The sequence below is a fragment of the Staurois parvus genome, unplaced genomic scaffold (genome assembly GCF_062004578.1).
Source record: "Staurois parvus isolate SC_StPar_1 unplaced genomic scaffold, SC_StPar_1.0 ptg000011l, whole genome shotgun sequence".
Taxonomy (NCBI): Eukaryota; Metazoa; Chordata; class Amphibia; order Anura; family Ranidae; genus Staurois; species Staurois parvus.
In genome coordinates this window covers 4,403,388-4,427,856 of record NW_028317807.1, presented here as the reverse complement: position 1 = coordinate 4,427,856, position 24,469 = coordinate 4,403,388, and the positions used below count along the sequence as shown (strand labels likewise).

Below are 24,469 nucleotides of genomic sequence, written 5' to 3'. Positions count from 1 at the left end.
AAGGAAGGGGGACGGTGCCTCCAAGGGCACCATCGCCAGATGGATCAGAGAGGCAGTTTCGGAAGGTTACAAGTCGGCAGGCCTGTCACCACCGCCCGGCCTAAAAGCCCACGCCACAAGGACCACTGCGGCCTCCTGGGCGGAAAAAGGGGGGGCCTCCCCCGGACAGATCTGCAGAGCCGCGACGTGGTCCAGTTTCGCCACCTTCACTAAACATTACAGGCTGGATCTGATCGGCAGCAAGGAACAGGCATTTGGCAAGAAGGTCCTAGAAGCAGGGTGCCCGCCCTAATGTACGTATTTCTATTCTACTCCTCTCAAGTGAGCTGTCCTAGAAGATGACTCGGGAAAACGCAGTTATTTACCTGTTAACTGTATTTCCAGGAATCTTCTAGGACAGCGTAACTCCCCCCCGATTACTGTTTGATCACACGATTATGTGCAGGTATGTTGCGAACCTATGGGGGATATCTTTATTACTGGTTTTCTTCTTTGTTTTTCTCCTAGGCCTTCGGTCATATTCTTATACTGGGGGCCAATGGGAGAGAGGACGCCTATAAAGGGGGAAAAAAAAAAAAGGTGGAGCGGGTGTTTCCTGGGAGGAGCCCTATCTCTCAAGTGAGCTGTCCTAGAAGATTCCTGGAAATACAGTTAACAGGTAAATAACTGCGGTTTTATGATTTTAAGATTTGCTACACTGGGAGTTAGCCCTTTTTACTGTCTTTGCCTCATATGCCATTTGAATGGAGCCATAGCAAACCTAAATAGCTATGGGAGATATTGTGGCTGGGTCACCACAAGGCACATTTTGATCTCTATATGCTGCAGCCTTTCCACCTGTCTGGAGTCCTATCAAACTTGAATTGCTGTTGGGGATATTGTGGCTGTATCACAGCAGAGCACAGTTGTTCTCTATTTATTGAGATCTCTCCATCTGATAAGTAGTGTGTGAACACTGGTATCATTCACTTGGAGAGCACTTTTCATTGCGATTGATTCAATATTGTCAACATTGCGACTTTTTGCACTCTATTTCACATAGATGGACTTTTTATTGACCTTTTTATTGTTTTAATTTACAATTTGCTCCATATTTTTGCACTAAGTTTATTATACATTGTTTTATCTACATATTTAACCCCTGATCTTGTAAAACAACGTATTCAGTTTAAAATGCAAATGAAACAAACATTTGTATATACATATAAATGCCCTTATAAATACTTTTTTTTTTATGTTTTTTTTTTTTTTTTTTTTTCCCCTTTTTCATACGTGATCTCATATACCTTCTGTTCTCAGCTGCTTAAGGAGCTCAGGGAGGAGAAACTGATATTCCTAGTGAATGACTGTGGAGAGGCGGCAAGTCAGCAGAAGTCTGATCATTGGAGCAGAGCAGGCAGAGTTCCAGCATAGCTAGAGAATTGATCACACTGCGCTCTCATGCCCAGTGTGGTCAGTTTTTAATAGGAAAGCAGGACTGGCAAGAACCAGGAATTTCACACAAAAATTAATACAAAGAGAACAGGATACTATTTCATACAAATACATGGTACAGCAGGCACATATCAGGAATATGAAATGTTGGGTTTACATATTCTTTAACCACCTAGGTACCAGCATGTTTCACCCCCTTCATTAGCAGATCATTTTTCGGTTTTGAGCACTGTGATACTTTGACTGAAAATGACGTCATGCAACACTGTACCTAAATGGATTTTTTTTTTTGAGAGAGACCTATAGATCGTTCTTTGGTGATAAATAATCATGTTTTATTTTTACTATATAAAGAAAGAAAGGAAGGCTAAAAGTATTGAAAACAAAGTTTCCCTTTCTGTTATAAAATGTAGCACATTAGAATGCAAAAAAACCCTAAATGACCCCTTCTTGGAAAGTAGACACCCTAAAGTGATCTGTTGCGAAAAAAAAAATCAGTCTTTTGGAAATGCGCATAACTATGCTGGTATTAAGGGGGTTAAAACATGGAACTTGGTAAAGGTGCATGAGATACATTATATAGAAATACAGAGGGATCAAGAGAAGGGTGTAATGTACGGGTCACATACAGTGGGAGGAGGTAGTTGAAGGGGTTTATGTACAGATGTGCAGGAAAAGGAAGGTGATGGGTCAGTATACAGGTCATATCAAAGACAGGATGCATTTAACATATACTGTAGAGGGAGCGTATGACAGTAGAGGGATGGGTTTTTATCTTGTGGATGCTGATACTATATTGCATTGCTGGCTGTTGTTTCAAGATAATTTCTTTCCTCACATATTGATTAGTGTGTGAAAATAAGAGTTCTTCCTGATCACCAGCCAGTAAATGAGGCACTGCTTTTGTTTACATTTAGTGATGCTGTGATTGGTCACCAGTGATTAACTGGTACAGACCCACTCTCATTGGCTCTGTACCTATTGCCTGTAATCCACTGTGTCCAGTCAAAGTATGATCACAGGACTAGTCGTAGAAAGGAGTGCAGATCTCAGAGGACGTACCGCACGCACACACTTACACACACACTTTCCAGAACAGTGGGGAAGTGGACTGGCCTTATATGTATGTAGTGGCCGGTCATCAAGTGGTTAAAACTATTTGGCATGGTATAATTTATTACAATCAAGTTGATACTAAAAATGCTGTAGTAAATTGGACATGTACAGAGAGATGTATATAAGATTAGATGTACACTGCTCAAAAAAATTAAAGGAACACTTTGAAAACACATCAGATCTAATTGGGGTAAAATATCATGCTGGATATCTATACTGATATGGACTGGGTAATGTGTTAGGAATGTAAGGATCCCCATCGTTTGAAGGAAATGAAAATGATCAGCCTACAGAGAACTGAATTGAAAGACACCCTGAAAATCAAAGTGAAAAAATTATGCAGCAGGCAAGTCCATTTTGCTGAAATTTCATTGCAGCCACTCAAAATGGTACTCAGTAGTTAGCATGGCCCCCACATGCTTGTATGCATGCCTGACAATATCGGGGCATGCTCCTAATGAGATGACGGATGGTGTCCTGGGGTATTTCCTCCCAGATCTGGACCAGGGCATCACTGAGCTCCTGGACTGATCTGAGGTGCAATCTGGCAGTGTCGGATGGACTGAAACCTGATATCCCAGATGTGTTCTATTGGATTTAGGTCAGGTTAGCGTGGGGGCCATTCAATGGTATCAATTCCTTCATCCTCCAGGAAATACCTGCATATTCTTGCTACATGAGGCCGGGCATTGTCGTTCACCAGGAGGAACCCAGGACCCACTGCACCAGTGTAGGGTCTGACAATGGGTCCAAGGATTTCATCCCGATACCTAATGGCAGTCAGGGTGCCATTGCTTAGCTGTAGAGGTCTGTGTGTCCCTCCATGGATATGCCTCCCCCAGACCATCACCACTTAAACTGTCATGCTGAATGATGTTACAGGCAGTTTAACATTCTCCACAGCTTCCCCAGGTCCTTTCACGTCTGTCACATGTGCTCATGGTGAACCTGCTCTTATGTGTGAAAAGCACAGGGTGCCATTGATGGATCTGCCAATTCTGGTGTTCAGTGGCAAAGGCCAATTGAGCTCTATGGTTTCGAGCAGTGAGCACAGGGCCCACCAGAGGACGTCAGGCCCTCAGGCCACCCTCATGAAGTCTGTCTCTAATTGCTTAGTCAGAGACATTCACACTAGTAGCCTGCTGGAGGTCATTTTGTAGGGTTCTGGCCGTGCTCATCCTGTTCCTCCTTGCACAAAGGAGCAGATACCGGTCCTGCTGATGGGTTAAGGACCTTCTATTGCCCTGTCCAGCTCTCCTAGAGTAACTGCCTGTCTCATCTCCTCCATGCTCTTGAGACTGTGCCGGGAGACACCGCAAACCTTCTGGCAATGGCACGTATTGATGTGCCATCCCAGAGGAGTTGGACTGCCTATGCAACCTCTGTAGAGCCCAGTTATCGCCTCATGCTACCAGTAGTGACACAGACCCTAGCCAAATGCAAAACTAGTGAAACACAGTCAGAAGAGGTGAGTAGGGAAAAAATTGTCAGTGGCCTCCATCTGTAAAACCGGTCCTGTTTTTGGGGTTGTCTCATTGTTGCCCATCTAGTGTACCTGTTAATTTAATTAACACCAAAGCAGCTGAAACTGATTAACAACCCCTTCTTCTACTTAACTGACCAGATCAATATCCAAGGAGTTTAATTGACTTGATGCTATACTCTGATTAAAAAGTGTTCCTTAAATATTTTTGAGCAGTGTATATAAGGTTTGTTCATTGGCATCCAAATATATTTTTTAGACATTCTTTCTTTTATGGTTTTCAGAGGTATTTTCCGGCTTCTGGCAGAGTATCAGTTGGCCAACAAGGACAACCCTTCATACCAAGGTATGTGTGACCATATATATTGTGCATAAAGCAGGTAAAATAAGTATTGAAAACATCACTATTTTTCTCAGTAAATATATTTCTAAAGGTGCTATTGACATGAAATTTTCACCACATATCAGTAACAACCCATGCAATCCATACATACAAAGAAACCAAAACAAATAAGTTTAGGGATGTAAGTTATGTGTAAAAAAAAAAAAATGGAGTGACACAGGGAAAAAGTATTGAACACATGAAGAAAGGGAGGTGCAAAAAGGCATGGAAAGCCAAGACACCAGTAATTGGAAAACAATCCTGTCCCTTCTCAGTGCAAAATAATATCAGCTGGTTCAGTCTCAACTGATAGCCTATAAACCGGTATCTTATTACCAAGGTGTCACATGAAACATCTCATGATTGGTAAAAGCAAAGAGCTCACCTTTGCAACCTTATTGTTGCAAAACCTACTGATAGCATTGGTTACTGAAGGATTTCTAAACATCTGAATGTTCCTGTGAGCACTGTTGGTGCCATAATGTGGAAGTGGAAAGAACATCATTTTCACCATGAACCGGCCACAACCAGGTACTCCTGATAATTTTTTCCACTCCGTTAGAAATCTTACCAGAACAGTTGTCCAAGAGCCAAGGACCACTTGTGGAAAGCTTCAGAAAGACCTGGAATTAGCAGGTACAATTGTTTAAAAGAAAGCAATAAGTAATGCAATCAACCACCATGGCCTATATGCATGCTCATGTGACACAGGACTCCATTACTGAAGAAAAAGCATGTTGAAACTCGTTTAAAGTTTACTGTGCAACATTTTAGACAGCCTGTGAAATACTGGGAGAATATAGTCTGGTCAGATGGGACCAAAATTAAACTCTTTGGATGCCATAGTACACGCCATGTTTGGAGGTCAAATGGCACGGCACATCTCCTCAGAAACACCATACCAACAGCAAGAAAATGACCCCAAACAAAGCCAAGGAATTCAATTGGTTTAAAAAAAATAAAATAAAGCTGCTAGAATGGCTCAGCTAATAATCTGACTTGAATCCAATAGAAAATCTATGGAAAGAACTAAAGTTCATAGAAGAGGCCCACGGAACCTTCAGGATTTGAAAATTGTGTGGAAGAATGGGCCAAAATTACACCTGGGCAATGCATGCAACTAGTTTCTCCATACAGGAGGCATCTTGAAGCTGTCATTACCAACAAAGGATTTTGTATGAAGTATAAAATAAATTTCACCATTTCAGTATATATATGTCAATACCTTTTTCCCTGTGTCATTCAATTTTATTACACATAACTTTCTTAACTTATTTGTTTTGGTTTCTTTGTATGTATGGGTCGCATTGGTTGTTACTGATGTGGTGAAAATGTAATTTCAATAGCACCTTTAGAAATATATTTACCTAGAAAAATGGTGACCTTTTCAATACTTGTTTTGCCTCCTGTAGTTAATTTCTCTCCTAATTTTGGATTAGTTCCTTTTGTGTTCAGTCCTATTTGCATGCAAGCCCATGAAAATGGAGAATTTCTAAAAGCATTGGGTGAGGGTGTCTCTTTTTCAGTGTAGTCTTTGTGTCTTATTTTGTTTTTATATTGGCATATGATCACTTTTATTTTTAATTTAAGTGATCCTTTCAGAATAAATGCATTAATAATAAAATTTAAATGATACCAGCATTTTGCCCATATGTTCTAATTTGCCATTCATTTCTGATTCATGTATATTTGCCCTCCCCAAACTCCTATTGTAGAATGAAGTCTGTGTTTTCTGGGCCAAAGCCAAAATGACCCTTCATTTTAAATTGGCTAAATACATTCCAGATGCATCAAAACAATAGTTGTTCAATGTCTTACAGCTTTTCTTTTTGAAGCTGCTACAGCCTGAGTTAAAGAACAAAACAAAAAAAAAAACAGTACTTGGTGTTTAACGCTATACAGGTTTCTCCTGGTTGTGAGGACATTATCAAACTCCCCTCCAATTTCTGGTAATACAAGATTTGACTATTACCATGTACAGCTGACAGTTACTGAATGCCTGCTTTATGAAAGATTTTAACATTCCAGAGCAACAAAGATCTGTAAAAATACAGAATCAAGCAAAATGTTTTTGAAATTTGTAGAAGTGGAATTGTTTCAGATGGTGATGTTATTTAAATCCTATTGCATCCCTTCTTTAGGACTTTCATTTCAAGACTTTTATCAGCAATGTAGAGAAGCTTTTCTTGTCAACAGCGACTTAACATTAAGGGCTCAGCTGACTGAGTTCAGAGATCACAAATTGATACGCACAAAAAAGGTACGTTTTATGGTCTTCTGGTTGTGTGGTCCAGGCTATTTAGCTGATCGTAAAGTATACTTTCTAGTGGCAGTGGATAAGAAGTGCAGGCAGAATATTTTTAGAAGTTATGATTGCTACAGGAAATGTGTAAATAACAGATTTTTTTTTTTTTTGCCATATGATGCCCTGTGTTCAATACAGAGATGATTGGAGGTCAGAAAATAGCCAATGAGGGCTGTCAAATTCCGTGCAGGGAGTAAATTACATGTTCTGGAACCTACCTGCCTGTATTAGGGCAGTCTAAAGCATGGTACAAACTCAGCAGCCTGCGAGGAGGCCTCTGTACTAACTATGCAATTTTAGTACAGCGATATCCTCGCTGAGCTAATGTGTTCTGACAGGGGACCACCCCCACCAGACTACACACGTCAGTGCTCGCAGCCATTGGCTGAGAGTGCTGATTAGATGCCTTTCAACAGAAGCTGGCCGAGAGATCGGCTTCTGTCAAACTGGGACTCGTATGCTTGGGCCGAATGTCAGCCAGTATCTACTGTACTGGCTGGTTTCAGGCCGATATTTGCCCGTATGTATGGGGCTTTAGACCTTCTTCATTTTTTACATGATCAAAATAAAGGATAGGTACATGTAACAGTTGTCAGTGTTCTCCAGAATCTACAGCTCTTAGAATAACTAACTTCCAGTTCCAGGACTGTTCTTAAGACGTACTTCTGTCTATTACACCAAAAAATGTACAATTTTTGCAGACAACGAAAGTTAAGAGTAACAGTCCAGCAAGTATATTCATTTTTTTAAAATTAAAAGTGTTTTTAGGAATGTATGTACAGTGCATTCAGAAAGTATTCAGACCCCCTTCACTTTTTTCAAGCCTGATACTACAGTTTAAAAAATGTTTTCTCTCATTAACCACTTCCCGTCCACCCTATAGTAGAAATACTGCTACAGGGCGGCATGGTTGCGCAAAATCATGTGTGTATATATACACGTGATTTTGCATTTCCGGGTAAGGGGCGTGCCCGAGCCCTACCCGCACTGCCATTTGCGTTTGTCAGTCACCGGGTCCCGGACGGTAATTGCTCGCCGGCGCCCAGTGATTTACGAAGATCTCCAACAGGGAGGAGGACTGTTTTGCTCAGCATAACCATCCAGAGCAGTGTGATTACAGTGAAACACACTGACACAGCCCCCTAGTAAAACACTCCATGCACACAGTTAACCCTTTGATTGCCCCCTCATGTTAACCCCTTCCTGCCCAGTGCCATTAGTACAGTGTCAGTGCTTTTGTTTTTCTAGCACTGATCACTGTATTGGTGTCACTGGGGATGTCTGTGACACAAAGTCAGTTCCCCCCAGTGTCAGAATGTCCGCCGCAGTCCTGCTATAAGTTGCTGATCGCCACCATTACTAGTAAAAAAAAAAATTAAATCCCAGTATATATACCGCCATTTGTAAGCTCTATAACTTGCACATAAACCAACTAATTTACAGACATTGGGATTTTTTTTTTTTTTAACAAAAGCGTAGCAGAATACATTTTGGTGTAAATTTATGACAAAATTAGATTTTTCAAATTTTTTTAAGGAGATATTTAGTGGCAAACCGTCAAAAATATTTTTTTTTTCTCAAAATTGTGGGTCTTTTTTTTTTTTTTTCTTGTAGCGCAAGAAATAAAAACCGCACAGGTGGTCAAATACCACCGAAAGAGAGCTCAATTTGTGAGGAAAAAAAGGACATAAATGTTATTTGGGTGCAGCGTTACAAAGTAACGCAGCGCCGTAACACAAAAAATGGCCTGGGGGGGGTAAAACCTCTGGAGGGCAAGTGGTTAATCTACACTCTGTACTTCATAATAACAAAGTGAAAACATTTTAGAAATGTCTGTAAATTTATTAAAAATAAAAAACTGAAATATCATATTGGACAAAGTATTCAGACGCTTTGCAACAACACTAGAAATTTAACTCCGGTGTCTCCAGTTTGTCGTGGTCATTGCTGATATGTTTCTACACCTTAATTGGAGACCGCCTGTGGTAAATTGAATTGATTGGACATGATTTGGAAAGTCACACGCCTCTCTATGAAAAGCCCGATTGCTGACAATGCATACTGTATCGGAGCAAAAGCCATGAGGTCAAAAGGAACTGTCTGCATAGCTTAGAGACAGGATTATTGCAAGGCACAGATCTGGCAAAGGCTACAAAACAATTTCTGCTGCACTGAAGGTCCCCAAAATCATAGTGGCTTCCATAATTCCCATATGGATGAAGTTTGGCACAAACAGGTGTCTTCCAAGAGCTGGTCGTTTTGGCCAAAATGATCAATCTGTGAAAAAGGGACTTGGTAAGAGAGGTAACCTAGAACCCAATGGTCCAGAGATCTTTTGTAGAGATGGGACAAAGTTCAAGAAGGCCAACCATTACTGCAGCCCTCCACCAATCTTGGCTTTATGGCAGAGTGGCTAGAAAGAAGCCTTTCCTCTGTGCAAAACACATGAGAGCACGCTTGGAGTTTGCAAAAGCTTTCTTTCTTTTCAAGTGCTGAGTATAGATAAATGAGAAAAAAAATGAATTTAAACAACTGCAGTATCAGACTGTAGCACAACAAAATTGAAAAAAGTGAAGGGGGTCTGAATACTTTCTGAATGCACTGTACATTCATTGGAAGATCTTTTTCAAGGTGGTTCTAAACACAAAAGGGTTTTTTTAACCTTAATGCATTCTTTGCATTAACAACTTAACCCCCAGGTCAATTCTGACATTTCTGTCATATATGTAAAAAATAAACATTTTTTGCTAGAAAATCACTTAGAACCCCCAAACATTATATATATATTTTTTTAACAGAGACCCTAGAGAATAAAATGGTGGGTGTTCCAATTTTTTTTGTTACACGATATTTGTGCAGCAGTTTTTCAAAAAGAAAATACACTTTAATGAATTATAGTAGTCACAAGCACAATATAATACCCGATTTTTGATAAAATATAAAAATTATGTAAATAGATACAAAATATGTCTGTGTCACTTTACCATTGCACATGCTCGTGGAACAGCAACAATCTATGGTACATTTGCCACTTGCCTACCAGGCACTTTTACCCCCTTCCTGCCTAGGCTAATTTTCACCTTTCAGCACTGTCACACTTTGAATGACAATTGTGCCGTCATGCAACACTGTACCCATATGAAATTTTTATAATTTTTTTCACATAAATAGAGGTTTATTTTTGTGGTATTTAATCACTACTTTTTTATTTTTTGCGCTCTAAATGAAAAAAATTAATCTTTCTACACAAATTTAGGCCAAAATCTACATTTCTTTGATAAAATATCCCAAGTGTTTTATTTAGTTGGTAGGAAAGTTATAGAGTTCATTAACTATGGCACAAATACCCTATAAATGACTGCTTTTCGGAAAGTAGACAGTCTGAGGTATTTAGCAAGAGACATGGCGAGTTTTTTGCAATTTGTCATTTTTTGCCTTTTTGTGGAAAAGGAAGAAATGAAAAAAAATCCACTTTTTTTTTTTTTTTTTTTTTACACATTCTGTCACCAATGCAGTACAGCATGATCATATAACTGGTACGACGGTGATCAGAGACACTGGCGACAGTATGTTTAAAGGAGAATTTAAAAAAAATACTTATTTTAAATTTTTTCCTGCTCCTTTGACCAGAGCAATACCATGTTACCATTTCATTGGTATAAGCAAGAAGTTTTACTGAAACTGATTCATTCAGTAGTTTTGTTGTGATCAGCTGTGATTGTCCACAGCTGATCACATGGTACAGATAGGCTATGATTGGCCCAGTCTGTACATATGACCAGTCACAGCTAGCAGCACAGTTGTAAGCAATGAATGACATGAAAGGAAAACATTCGTTGCTTACAACTGTCATGTGATCTGCTGTGATTGTTCACAGCGATTACATGACACTGGCAGAGGGCCAGTGTAGTGATCTGTCATCAGCCATCTCCAGTGGACACAGCCAGTGACAGATCGTGCCAGAGCGCGGGTATTAGGGATCCCGCTCGGCCATCATTGTACAATAGGTTGGGCAAGAAGGAGGTAAATTGCCATAGGCGACACTTGAACGCCTCATTCACACTATGGTGCAGAGATGTCAGTTTTTCTGTGTGCCTTCTGCACAGGCAGAAAAAAAACCCCATTGTTCTCTATGCCGTGTTCACACCACAACACTAATATAATGTGTAGATTTTTGTTTGCGCAGGAAGCTGCATTGTGTTTAAAACTGTATGTGTATGAAACATTCATGAAAACTGATCTAAATTCGTGTCTCTCCAAGTGAAATCTGCAGTTTTCCTATCAGTTTTTATGCACATGTGGTGTGAACAAGAGGTATGATTATTAAGTGTTCTTGCATGGCAAGACCACTTATTGTTATCTCACATACAGTGGGGATCGAAGGTTTGGGCACCCCAACTAAAAATTTGTATTAATGTGCATAAAGAAGCCAAGGAAAGATAAAAAAATCTCCAAAAGGCATCAAATTACAGATTAGACATTCTTATATGTCAACAAAAGTTAGATTTTATTTCCATCATTTACACTTTCAAAATAACAGAAAACAAAATAATGGCATCTGCAAAAGTTTGGGCACCCTGCAGAGTTAATATCTTGTACTGCCCCCTTTGGCAAGTATCACAGCTTGTAAACGCTTTTTGTAGCCAGCCAAGAGTCTTTCAATTCTTGTTTGAGGTATCTTTGCCCGTTCTTCCTTACAAAAGTCTTCCAGTTCTTTGAGATTTCTGGGCTGTCTGTCACGCACTGCTCTTTTAAGGTCTATCCATAGATGTTCAATTATGTTGAGGTCAGGAGATTGTGAAGGCCATGGCAAAACCTTCAGTTTACGCCTCTTGATGTAATCCCCCGTGGATTTCGAGGTGTGTTTAGGATCATTATCCATTTGTAGAAGCCATCCTCTCTTTAACTTCAGCTTTTTCACAGATGGCATCAAGTTACCATCCAAAATTTGCAGAAATTTTATCCCCACTGTATATATTCTTATTATAGCCAAATTTACCACCCTAACTCCTCCCACAGTTTTTACACTACATAAACAGTAATATACCGAAACGTGCGGATTGTTCCCAATTTGGTGTTCTATTTGTGGAACGTTTCGCCGAATGGTTCACAAAATATTGCTGTTTTTGTGGTGAAATTGGTCCCATAGGAATGAATGGCGCAATGTTCAAAACTAGAGTGGGAGCTGACAAAAGCTAGAGTGTGAGATGAAAAATCAGGACATGATTTCTAAACTGCCATCACTCCCTCATTTTCAAGCCCACCTACAAAAATCTTATATCAAAACGTTCAGCAATCCCTGCTGCCACTAAAAATAAGCCATAGTCCTGATAGTTTTCACAATATGACCATTTGTTTGAAACTCACGACGTCCATTGACATTCATTGAAACTCCACTCTAGACACCTGAAATTTGAAGGGCAATTTCTAAACTGCGACTGTGCCTTCATTTTTAATATTTCAGAGACATACTATGCATCAAAATGTAGGTCTGGGTCTTGTGATTCTCACAATAATAAAGCTCTTCACTGTAGGGTTTATAGTTTTAAAACTATCCATTTGAAGATGGCAACTGCCAGTGAAGTGAGCAACTTGGAGCAGTTTGTTTTTAACTGCTCCTCTGCCCTTGCTGTAGAGTGAGTTGCCATAGGAACCCAGGTGTGTGAGCAGCCAGCAGAGTGACAAAAGCTACTCCGCTCACTCCAGTTGTAGACTACTGGTGGAGGCAAGAACACTTCACACAATTTCCCCAGAAATTGTAGATTTTCTAGTTGCTATTGCTCTGACATTCACAGTGATACCTCACGTGTGGTGCAATCGCCGTTTACATGTGTGCGAGACTAATGTGCACATTTGCCTTTTCTTGTGAGGATGGGTGGACAGTGGTGCTTTTTTAAAAATATTGTTTTATTCTATTAAGTATTATATTTAACCACTTCAGCTCCGGAAGATTTTACCCCCTTTTTTGACCAGTCCTTTTTTTGCTATATGGTACTGCGATACTTTAACTGGTCTTCATACATTTTGACCAAAATGTATTCTGCTATATGTCTTTGAATTACAAAAAAAAAAATCCCAGTAAGTGTATATTGATTGGTTTGCGTGAATGTTATAGCACCTACAAACTATGGTGTATATATACTGGAATTTTTTTTATATACTACTAATGGCGGTGATCAGTGACTTTAATAATAGGTCTGCAATAATGCGGTGGATAATATGACACTAACTGATGCTGGGGGAAACTGACTAACTGCCACTGAAATTACCAGTGACATTAATACAGTGATCAGTGATAATACTATACACTGTCACTGTACTAATAACACTGGCTGGAAAGGAGTTAACTGCTGTTAACCAATCTCTTAGTTTCTTATCCCTGCTTTGGAGAGATGAGAAACTGAGAGATCATTCCCTTCCTGTTGTGGGCCAGTGTAATGGCATGCTGGGTGCAATAACTAAGAGCAAGTCATATACACATACTGAAATCGACAGGTAGTCACACACAGGTACTTTTAACCAGCATTTACATCATTATTTATTCTACGCATGTGAAAGACCATCTACCAATTGAACACCTGCCCTGGCACATCATAGCATTCACCCGGCACTCCAAGAAATAACAGAATCCAACTGCAATATTCTTGCACTGTCAAAACCTCCACTTTTGTTATCACACGACACAAAGGAGGATATGTTTTATAGTCATCACAATCTGCATAATAACAAACACCAATAATAATGTGAGCATTAAAGCATGAAACACACAGTATTTGACAGCATCGCCGCATAGAATTAATACATTACCAAAGCTATGTGAAGGCAGGAAGAAACCGATCCCATCAGAACCATACTGCACAGGGAGGGGGGTCATGGGTAAGCTGTATAAACGACCAATCGAGCCCATATAGCCTTGGCAAGAGTCCCAGCATCAGAGCGTCCTTGTCTGCTAGGGGGCTCTAATCGATCCCGTTTAAACTCCTGGCTTTTAAACCATTTTCCTGGCAACTTTCCCGAAATGGGCGGTCGCCACACCCACTCTAGGAGGAGCAGAAAGGTTCCGTGAGGATAACAGAGTTACGCCCAGCCACCATATTGAATCAACATCGTTCTCTAAAAAGTCACACTTTTGTTTCAGATCAGCTTCTTATCTGCCCTAAACTTATAGATTTCTAACTTCTCAAGCAAGTAGACATCTTTAAACAGGTTCTTATCTTCTAATGTGACATTATTAGATGTCATAAACACGTTCAATCCCACAAACAAGTTCTTATCTTGCTATAAGAAGTCTAATGTCTTGTGATTTGATGGTGACTGTTATTTTAGCCTAGAGAAATTGCATCAGTCATTTCTCATGCTCCTGGCATTTGGGCAACAATGCTTTATTGTAAAAATTACCCAAGAAACAAAGGGTTCAAGGCCAACACATTTCATAGGCGTTACAGCCAGAGTTAAGGATCTAGACTGCAGGTTATGCCCATGTTGGGCCCCTTGCACACAAGCGTCATAACTTATACTATATTGCCAAAATTATTGGGACATCCCTCCAAATCATTGGATTCAGGTATTCCAGTCGCCTCCATGGCCACAGGTCTATAAAATCAAGCACCTAAGCATGCAGACTGCTTTTACAAGCATTTGATAAAGAATTGGTCGCTCTCAGGAGCTCAGTGAATTCAAACGTGGTACCATGATAGGTTGCCACCTGTGCAATAGGTCCATCCGTGAAATTTCCTTGCTACTAAATATTCCATGGTCAACTGTTAGTGGTATTATAACAAATTGGAAGCAGCTGGGAACAACAGCAACTGAGCCACAAAGTAGTAGGCCACGTAAAATGACAGAGCAGGGTCAGTGCTTGCTGAAGTGCACAGTGTGCAGAAGTCACCAACTGTGTGCAGAGTCGATAGCTAAAAACCTCCAAACTTTGTGTGGCCTTCAGATTAGCACAACAACAGTGCCTAGAGAGCTTCATGGAATGGGTTTCCATGGTTGATCAGCTGCATCCAAGCCTTACATCACCAAGTGCAATGCAAAGCGTTGGATACAGTGGTGTAAAGCATGTCGCCATTTTACTCTAGAGCAGTGGAGACATGTTCTCTGGAGTAACGAACCACGCTTCTCTGTCTGGCAATCAGATGGACGTGTCTGGGTTTGGTGGTTGCCAGGAGAACGGTACTTGCCTGACTGTATTGTGCCAAGTGTAAAGTTTGCTGGAGGGTGGATTATGGTGTGAGGTTGTTTTTCAGGGGTTGGGCTTGGCCCCTTAGTTCCAGTGAAGGTAACTCTTAAGGTGTCAGCATACCAAGACACTTTGAACAATTTCATGCTCCCAACGTTGTGGGAACAGTTTGGGGATGGCCCTTTTCTGTTCCAAAATTCGCACCAGAGCACAAAGCAAGGTCCATAAAGACATGGATGAGCGAGTTTGGGTTGAGGACCTTGACTGGCCTGCACAGAGTCCTGCCCTCAACCCAATAGAACACCTTTGGGAGGAATTAGAGTGGAGATGGTGAACCAGGCCTTCTCGTCCAACTTGAGTGCCTGACCTACCAAATGTGCCTCTGGAAGAATGGTCAAACATTCTCATAGATACACTACTGGACCTTGTGGACAGCCTTCCCAGAAGAGTTGAAGCTGTTATAGCTGCAGGGTGGGCCAACTCAATATTGAACCCCACAGACTAAGACTGGGATACCATTGAAGTTCATGTGCGTGTAAAGGCAGGCGTCCCAATACTTTTGGCAATATAGTGTATATTTACTCAGGAACTTGTGAAGCCCAAGTGCAAGGGGCCAAAAACTGTGTGAAAAGACTGGAGTAATGTTGAGTAAAGGTATGTAAGCATATAGATGAGTATAGAAGAGTAAAATTCTTCTTCATTGCCAGTATTGTGGCCCCTTGCACATGGGCATCACAAGTTCCTGAGTAAACATCAGTAAATTATGACGCTCGTGTGCAAGGGGCATAACCAAGTAAATATGCGAGTAAATTACTGCACTCAAATGTAACATTTTCTTTTTTTGTTTTACTGCTCTGTACTCTGTGCTGTATTACTGATCTTTACTCAGTTGTGTGCAATGTCCCTTAGACATCAATTAGACATCTAATTTCAGATCAGTAAAAAAACTCTGCATTTTTTACTCCTGTGTGCAACAGGTCTTATGGATTCAATTCAGTGTAATGTAACAGGAGTTGTTGTTCTAGGTCATGCACTTGATAAAGTTGGATATATGTGCCCTCTAGTGGCTTATTCCCCTTTCACATTATATGTGATACAAGCAAAACGAATAGCTCAGCGGATATGTATTTTTCCAGTGTAAGAGGTTAAAGAAAACCATGTAGACTTCTATGTATAACAAGTGCCAATCTGTATAATAAACTTCCCCTGCACAATGCCCGTACCGAGGACACATTGATAATGCTCTTCCCAATCATGTGATCACTATGTTAGATATGATATTATCACATCCCTGTTGAAGGGTGTATTGACAAAATTTAAAAGAAACCTTCAGTCCTCAGGTGTAGACCGCCACCTTCAATCTGCAGTTCCATCTATTTATTTGTGCAACTGTCAGCGTTAATGACAGTCAGTCAGGTCAGGTCAGGAAAGGGTTAAAGATTTAACATTTAAAAGTACCCCTTGTACATTGTACATTTTTTATTTTCCTTTGTCAAGATGGCAGTAATTCACCCAGTTATGTCAGTTTTTTGTTTTTGGTTTGGACTTTCCATTGAAAAGACCCATTGGGGTTGATTTACTAAAACTGGAGAGTGCAAAATCTGTTGCAGCTCTGCCTACAAACCAATCAATGTCCAAGTTTTTTTTTTTGTGTGAAAGCTTAATTGAACAAGCTGAAGTTAGAAGCTGATTGGCTATCCTGCACATCATCTGCACCAGATGTTTCACTCTCCAGTATTGATAAATCAACACCACTGCATTCATTCATAGCAAAGTTTCTTGTCAAAATAGTATAATTTCTCACACTTAAAATCCAAACATTGCAAACTTTGGTCAAGACTGTATGACAAATCAAGCTACTATTCTTGTGCATATAATATTGCTACTATATGATTTTGAAAAGATTAAAAATTGTCGTAAAATATATATACATTTTTTTTCATCCTTTTAAAGTAGAATTTTTTTTTTTTAGAACACAGTAGACCAAACAGAAGTAGAATAAATCTTAACAGAATATATTGTGTATTTTTTGCTTCTCACATTGTCATAATTTTAAATAGCAAATACGTTTTTAGAGAGTTTTTAACAACCAGAGCATTCAGAAAGGAAAGCTAAATCAAATGCAGTATCCTCACTGAAAGCATATCATATCATGTACAGTGATGTAAAATACCACTCCATATGATGATGTATGTAGAAAGTAGGAAGGTGAAGTAGCAGGAGAGAAGAAAATCCAGCAGACTTCAAAGGAGAAATAATCAATATACAATCCTAAAACCATCCAGGATGCAGACTTGATCTTTGCCAGGCTTTTGACAGAATCCATAGTGCTGTTGAAATTTTCCTAGAAGTGCTATCCACCCTGTTCCCAGCAGAGGAGCTATATTGGATCCATGTAGCCCATATACTGTATCATAGAATTTTATTATGTTGGTCTTTTAGGTAGCCATCCATTGTTCTGACTCCATCATGTCTGATAGCTCTCTAATCCAATCCATTCTAGTTGGAACTCCAACCTTTAGGTATCCAGCTTTTGGCCATATCCAGAAAATGATTTTATAACTATGCTCTTGTGTTTTGGAGTATATGGAGGGCGTATGTGTCAATTGAAACATCTGTTGTATTTGTTAATCATGTCCTCCTAGGTCCCTTTACCATTCCTGGATGTATGGTAGCTTCCCTTGTGAGACTTTTGATATCAGCAAGTTGTATTGTAAAGATACTATATTACTGTATACATAGGAAAAGAAAAAATGTTGCAACTGTGCATAGCAACATTCATCCATGGGTAGTTTCCCATACCTCTCCCTCAGAGTCTCTGAAGAGATCAACCTATCTAGGAGGATTTAACCCCAATGTACTCTGCCATCCGCAACCAAAGTCCTAAAAAAAGATAGGAGTTCATTGGGTGGAAACAAAGGGAATCCTTCCACAGGGTACAAAGGTGACATTGGTGGAGCCAAGGAGCCATTACGGTGGTTCTTATACCACAATTGTATGGTATGGTTCATTAAAGCCGAAGTCCCTTCTGAAGGGCTTCAAAGTGGATGTGGCAGTCAGGGAGTGTGTGATGTATTCCTTCCCGCCATATATGTTTCCATAGGTACCCATAGATTATAGGCTGCATGCAAATGCTAGTTAAGAATTGCCTTATAATAAGATTGCACTTATGGATTTTGATATGGTAATGCAGCATCTTACTGTTTTGTTTTTTTTTAAGTGTGAATACTGGCTCTGCTTCTCGGTTGGTAATCTGGGTTACCTTAAAAGCATATCTCCGAAGTATCCTTCTAAAAGATATTTCTAGAGTTAAATCAACCAGTAGACACTGGGAGGACATTTTGGGTAAAGAAGTGCAGGAAGCTGAGCGCTAATTCATTGAGAACCCCACTCCCACAAATCAATGTAGATGGGAAACAGCCCAACAACTATACAAATCCCAAGCACTGCGAAAGGCAGATCATAAAAGATTTTTTTCAACACCAGAAATACTTTGAAAAGGGGGAGAGTACTGGCCACTTATTGGCAGTTATAGCTAGATCCTATTGTTAATACTTCGGTTGTTAATGTTCAGGGAGAGACCCTCACAGATACAGCAAGTATTTTGCATTGCTTCAAGGACTTTTACCAGGATCTCTATAATATAAAACTTGAAGCCCCCTCCGCACCAATGAGTACATTCCTACATAATATAATGATACCAAAATTGACCATAGAGGAAAGGTGTAAATTGGACTCCCCACTTACGCTAGAAGAACTTGCAGAGGCAATTGCAGCTATGGCCAAACCATGCTACCTATGTTGTTGGAGGTGCTGCTGGAAGTCTTTTTGCAGGGCTCCCTCCCTGATGCCATTTAGGAAGCAATTATAGTGATGATTTCAAAGCCAGGTAAAGATGCCACACACCCAGAGTCATACAGGCCAATCTCCCTCCTCAATGCAGATGTTAAAATCCTTGCTAGGGCATTCGCCAACAGACTAACAAAATGTCTCAAAACTGATTCATAAGGATCGATCTGATTTCATCCCAACAAGCCACAAATATCAGAAGACTGTTTCTCAATTTCCAGACACCTACTGATAATCTGGGTGGAAGAGGATGCTGCTAAGGCCTTCGACAGCGTGGAGTGGCCTTACTTGTGAGAAGCCTTACAATCATTTGAAATAGGCCCCATTTTCATTAAATGGATTAAATTGCTATATTCCTCCCCAAGTGTTAGGATCAGCATTAATGGAGTACTCTCTGAGCCATTTAATCTCCATAGGTCATATGCCTGATGAAGGGGTCCTGCAAGACTCCGAAATGTTGCCTTGCTGTAACCATTAAAACTGTGAGACCCATATTGGTGATCTTCGGTGTGCTGGTGACATTCTTCCTTGCTGATTCTGTTCTTTTCCTGCCAGCGGTCGCTGCAGCACCCACTTATACTCACAGCCATTTTTAACACAGGAATGTGAGTGTTTAGATTGTACACTTTTAATCTCCATAGGGGCACGAGGCAGGGGTGCTCTTTATCTCTGCTGCTGTTTGCCCTGGCCATGGAACCCTTTGCGATTGCAGTCAGACAGACCACTAACATTACTGGTTTTAGATGTGGTACCAAGGAAGACAAAATTAGCCTTTTTGCCTACCTAGGTGACACAATCTCTGAATTCCCTAATGGAATTGATCTCTTACTTTGGTAAATTCTCGGGCTTTAGAATCAATTCGGGCAAGTCTGTCTTGCTTCCATTGGAATCTATTTCACATTGTCAAACTAGTGGCCTTCCCAAAGGTAGAGGCATGATGGGACTTGTAGTTTCGCAACAGCTGGAGGGCTGCCAGTTTGACACCCCTGTGTTTAAACCATGCCGCCTCTACAATTAATGTTGTTGATTCCTTTAAATACTTCGGAGTTCTCTTTCACCCGGTAGTATCTCTATACCTTTAATTGAATTTATGCCCTCTGTTAGCCAAATTTTAAATAAAAGCCTGCTGGTGTAGGCTCCCCCTGTTGGATGCTCTAATTTAACCACTTGCCTACCAGGCACTTATACCCCCTTATTTACCAGGCCAATTTTCAGCTTTCAGCGCTGCCGCACTTTGACAATTGCGCGGTCATGCAACATTGTACCCATATGAAATTTTGATCATTTTTTTCTCACAAATAGAGCTTTCTTTTGGTGGTATTTAATCGCCACTGGGCGCTTTACTTTTTGCGCTATAAATAAAAAAAGTGCAAAAAATTTGAAAAAAAAAAAGTTTCTTTGTTTCTATTATAAAATTTTTCAAACAGGTAATTTTTCTCCTTCACTGATGTGCGTTGATGAGGCGGCACTGATGGGCACTGATAGGCAGCACTAAAGGGCACTGATAGGCAGTACTAATGAGGTGGCACGGATAGGCGGCACTGATAGACAGCACTAATGAGGTGTCACGGATAGGCGGCACTAATATGCAGCACTGATAGGCGGCACTGATAGGTGATACTGATGATGGGTACTGATAGACGGCACTGACTGGCATCACTGCTGGGCACTGACTGGCACAACCGCTGGACACTGACTCCCAGCACTGCTGGGCTGCACTGGTGGGCACAGGTGGGTGGCACTGGTGGGCACAGGTGGGTGGCACTGGTGGGCACAGGTGGGTGGCACTGGTGGGCACAGGTAGGTGGCACTTCTGGGCACAGGTGTGTGACACTGCAGAGTGGCACAGGTGGGTGCACTGCTGGGCACAGGTGGGTGCACTGCTGGGCACAGGTGGGTGATCTGCTGGGCACAGGTGGGCGGAGCTAGTGGGCGCACTGCTGGGCACAGGTGGGCGGAACTTGCGGGTGCCACTGCTGGGCACCGATCATCAGGGCACTGATCATCAGTGCCCTGATGATCGGTGCTGATCCTCGCTCTGACAACTGCCGGTTCTCGGCAGTACTTTCCTCACGATCTGACAGCGTGAGGAAAGTGCAGCCGAGAACCGGCACTTGCATTTCCCTCTGATCAGCGTGTCATTGGACACCGCTGATCACGTGGTAAAAGGCCGCTGTGATTGGCCTTTTACCACATCACGTGATCAGCTGTGTCCGTAGGACACAGCGATCACGGAGATCGCCGGGTGCGCGCCCCCTGGGGCGCGCAGGAGAGCGTGTTCTGGGAGGACGTCATATGACGTCCACTCAGAACTGGCAGGCCACAGTGCAGCCGTCATTCGGCTATCTTGGGTCGGCAACAAGTTAATCAAAATGATTTGGGCTCCTCAATTATTTATATATCCTGCATAACTGTCGCATAAATAGTACAAACAGATTGATACTCTATTCCGAGACCCTATTTACAAAAGTAAATCCCTTCCAAATAAATTACCAACACTTCAGTTAGGAAAAGATGCTGGTGGATTGGCCATCCCTCACCCCAAAATGTACTTTTTTTGCTGCCCAGCTTCAGCATTTTCTGGGCTGGGTTACCCTTGATTTTGAGGATCCTATCCAGGTGGTTAGGTCTGAATATCCTTTGCTTTCTGTCACCAGGATGCTCTATATAGCACAGAAATTGATATAGCAAAAATGCATATCGCCCAGCCCTCCCTCAGTAACAAGTAAAATGTAATCACCAGAGAAAAAAACTAATATTTCAACATAGAAACTGTATTAGAAAATTTGAAACTATATGGGGCCCTTGGCTGGCAACACCCGGTTTGGCTCCGTTCCATATGATAGCAAATAGCTCTCTTTATAAATGTGTGGGGCGCTCTACTGTATATTATAACAGTTGAAATGTACACGTATGTGGATAGACATGTGCAGCTTGACACTACTGGAAGGGGTAATAGACGTGCTGGTTTAAAAGTTTTATTGTTGTAGGATATATGTTCATAAGGTGTACAGAAGCTGTTTTTGGTTTTTTGGAAAGTTGCTGTGTATTTTATACCATTTTTTGCAGTGGCAACTGAAAAGCAATGGCAGGCATACTGTTGATTGTTCCTGGAACTATAACGACAATGCCCGTATGCCTATGGCCTGCGATGTATGTGTTTGCTGGTTGCTGATTTGTCACTGTATGACCAATGTTATTTGATTTGTTTGTAGTTTGTCGCACACAAATTTTGGGGTTTTTTTTAACAAGCAAACGTGCAATGTTAAAAAAAATCTAATAAAAAAGATCTGATAAAAAAAAAGATTGCACATCTGGGAGACTTATTCCTCTCAGTCCCTTTTGGTCTAAATAATATGTTCATTTTTGTAACGTGAATGAGGATCTGTTCCATACACAGAAATCCTTGTGAATATTTTGTAGTATGGGTTAAAAATTCTGGGAGCATAGGTGACCATAATGGTCAATGAGTGTAATACCAAGATATTTCACTAAACCTTGCGTCCAAAAGAGACCAAAAAGGCTTACTTCAAGTGGTGAATTGTGGCTGTAATTACAGTAAATGGCAAAATCTGCTTTAGTGCATTTTTGTTTAAAAATGGTAAAGCTGCCCAAACCCTTTCAATTTCATCTGTGCATTTGGGCAAAGAAGTAAGTGAAAAAGATATAGTCTCCATAGATGGATAATTTGTGTTCCCCTGAGTCGATATTGATCCCAAAAATATTGGGGTTCATGCAAATTGTCCGAAGTAATGGTTTTGAAATTAAAGCGAAAGGTGGGGGGACAATGGGTTCCCATGCCTAGTTCTGTTCTTAATATAGAAAGAATGAGAGACGGTACAATTGACTTTATTTTGGCCTCTGGGGTTTCATAGAGGGACAATTATCTGTCTTTGTACATGAGGACCCAGTCCACCCTGTGAAATACTTTCAGTATCTGTGAAAACAGACCCAAAATATTTTTAGTATGTTTTTATTTGACATTCATTGGATGTTTTCTTAAATGTAAAATGTGTCTTTTCATTTGCAGGGTGCAGATGGAGTTGAATATCTGATCATCCCACTAGACTTAGGAACTTTGACAGACTTTTTAGAAATGGAAGACAAGGAAAGCTGAAGATTGCTCACTCAACATAAATAAAGAAGAGATGGACTGTGATTACAAGCCAGATCACTGATTTATGGATACTTTGCATCTTCCTGATGTGCATAAGAACAGCGATGGTTATATACTGTATACCAGTTGTAAATGGCTGCTGAAGTGTTTGTCTTTAGTGTCAACATGTTGAGAGATGATTATTTGGAAAATGTTTAACAAGAGTCTGCATAAAAAGCTGCTATGCAGCAACTACACGGCAAAATGCCAAGCATATTATAATGCATGAAGTCAAGCCAGTGTGTACTTCACAGGATACCTAAGCAAACATGTTTGCATAATTTAAACTTTAGTTGAGATTTTAATGTTATCTTAAAATAAAAATATACTTTTTTTTTTTTCCACAATTTTCTATTTTGTAAGTACATTTTCTGATCTACAAAACAGAGTAGAGAAGAGAAAAAAAAAAAAGCAATAGCTTCATAGTACCATGTTGATTATTGTACAAATGCTGGAAAGTGAAACTGATGTTGAGTCCACCTGTTAATTAGCAAATAGCTCCTAGGCAGTACATTTCTGATAATGACTTTTGTTGACCACTAGTATAGTTTTTGGGTTACTATAAAAGGCCCACACTGATTCAGTGGCTAAAGCTGGCCATAGATGGTTTAAATATTGGCCATTTCAGCAGGAACCGATTCTAACCATCTATGGGCAGGCTAACTGTACTCAAATGGACTGTTATACGTGCTGGATACAACCAGGCTGTCAGATTGTTCATGTGATTATTGCCAGCGTTCTCCCTGCAAGGACAGCCCCCCTCTCCCCCCAAGGGAAACACAATAACTCCACGGGAGGGATTCCCCCATCAACACTAACTGTGTTGATGGGGGATTTAAGCAATTTTCACATCATCTATGGCCAGCTTTAATGTGATCTTCTGGTGAGGATGGCGTTCTTTAGGTCTGTCTTTGGAAACACCAGTGCTTTCAGAAGTGCTTCTTATTAAATCCTGAGTTTTTTTGACCAACTGTATACATTTTGTGAGGACATATTCAACGCATTTGGTAATAAACTCCTGTGTGTTCACCATGACTAATGTGGCCTGACCTTCATTACAGACCAAAAAAAAATACAATGTGCTGCTATGCATATAGTTGCTGGTAATTATGCACACCTAGATAAAGAGTGGTAAAATTATTGAATTAATCAACATTTGTATTGTGGCATATCTCTGTAATAATAAGCACTGTCTCTTAATGGAGCTGATGTACATGGATGCAGGCTTTATTTACACTAATGTATTTGTGGTAACATGGTGTCATTTATTAAGCAATGTAGCACAACACACTTGCATTGATGCATACCACAACACACAGCCATCGGTGTGTTGTAATCTATGGACAAAAAAAACTTAGTCTGTTTTCCATGTGTTTAGGTGCACTGCCAGAACATTGAAATTGGCTGCCTTAATGCAGTGTGCCCTAATGCACAGTAGCGTGTTGCATGTGCATTAATATAACAAAATGTAAATAGGGTTTAAAGCATGGCTCAACAGGTCGCCATGGCTTTTGTCTGTCAGTTCCCACCACAAGCTCTCACAAGGAACGGTTGCCAGGCAG

At 40.6% G+C, this 24,469-nt stretch overlaps 1 protein-coding gene across 1 annotated transcript in view; it reads left to right on the top strand.

Moving 5' to 3' along the window:
* ORC2 (origin recognition complex subunit 2) overlaps window positions 1-23,942 on the top strand; it is a 64,525-nt gene extending 40,583 nt beyond the window's left edge. Inside the window, exons 15-17 of the mRNA XM_089670237.1 lie at window positions 4,318-4,379; window positions 6,557-6,675; window positions 22,782-23,942. Coding sequence (XP_089526363.1) covers window positions 4,318-4,379; window positions 6,557-6,675; window positions 22,782-22,868 — 268 coding nt within the window. The 3' untranslated portion in view covers window positions 22,869-23,942. The remainder of the gene's footprint in view (window positions 1-4,317; window positions 4,380-6,556; window positions 6,676-22,781) is intronic.
* Window positions 23,943-24,469: the final 527 nt, after the last annotated feature.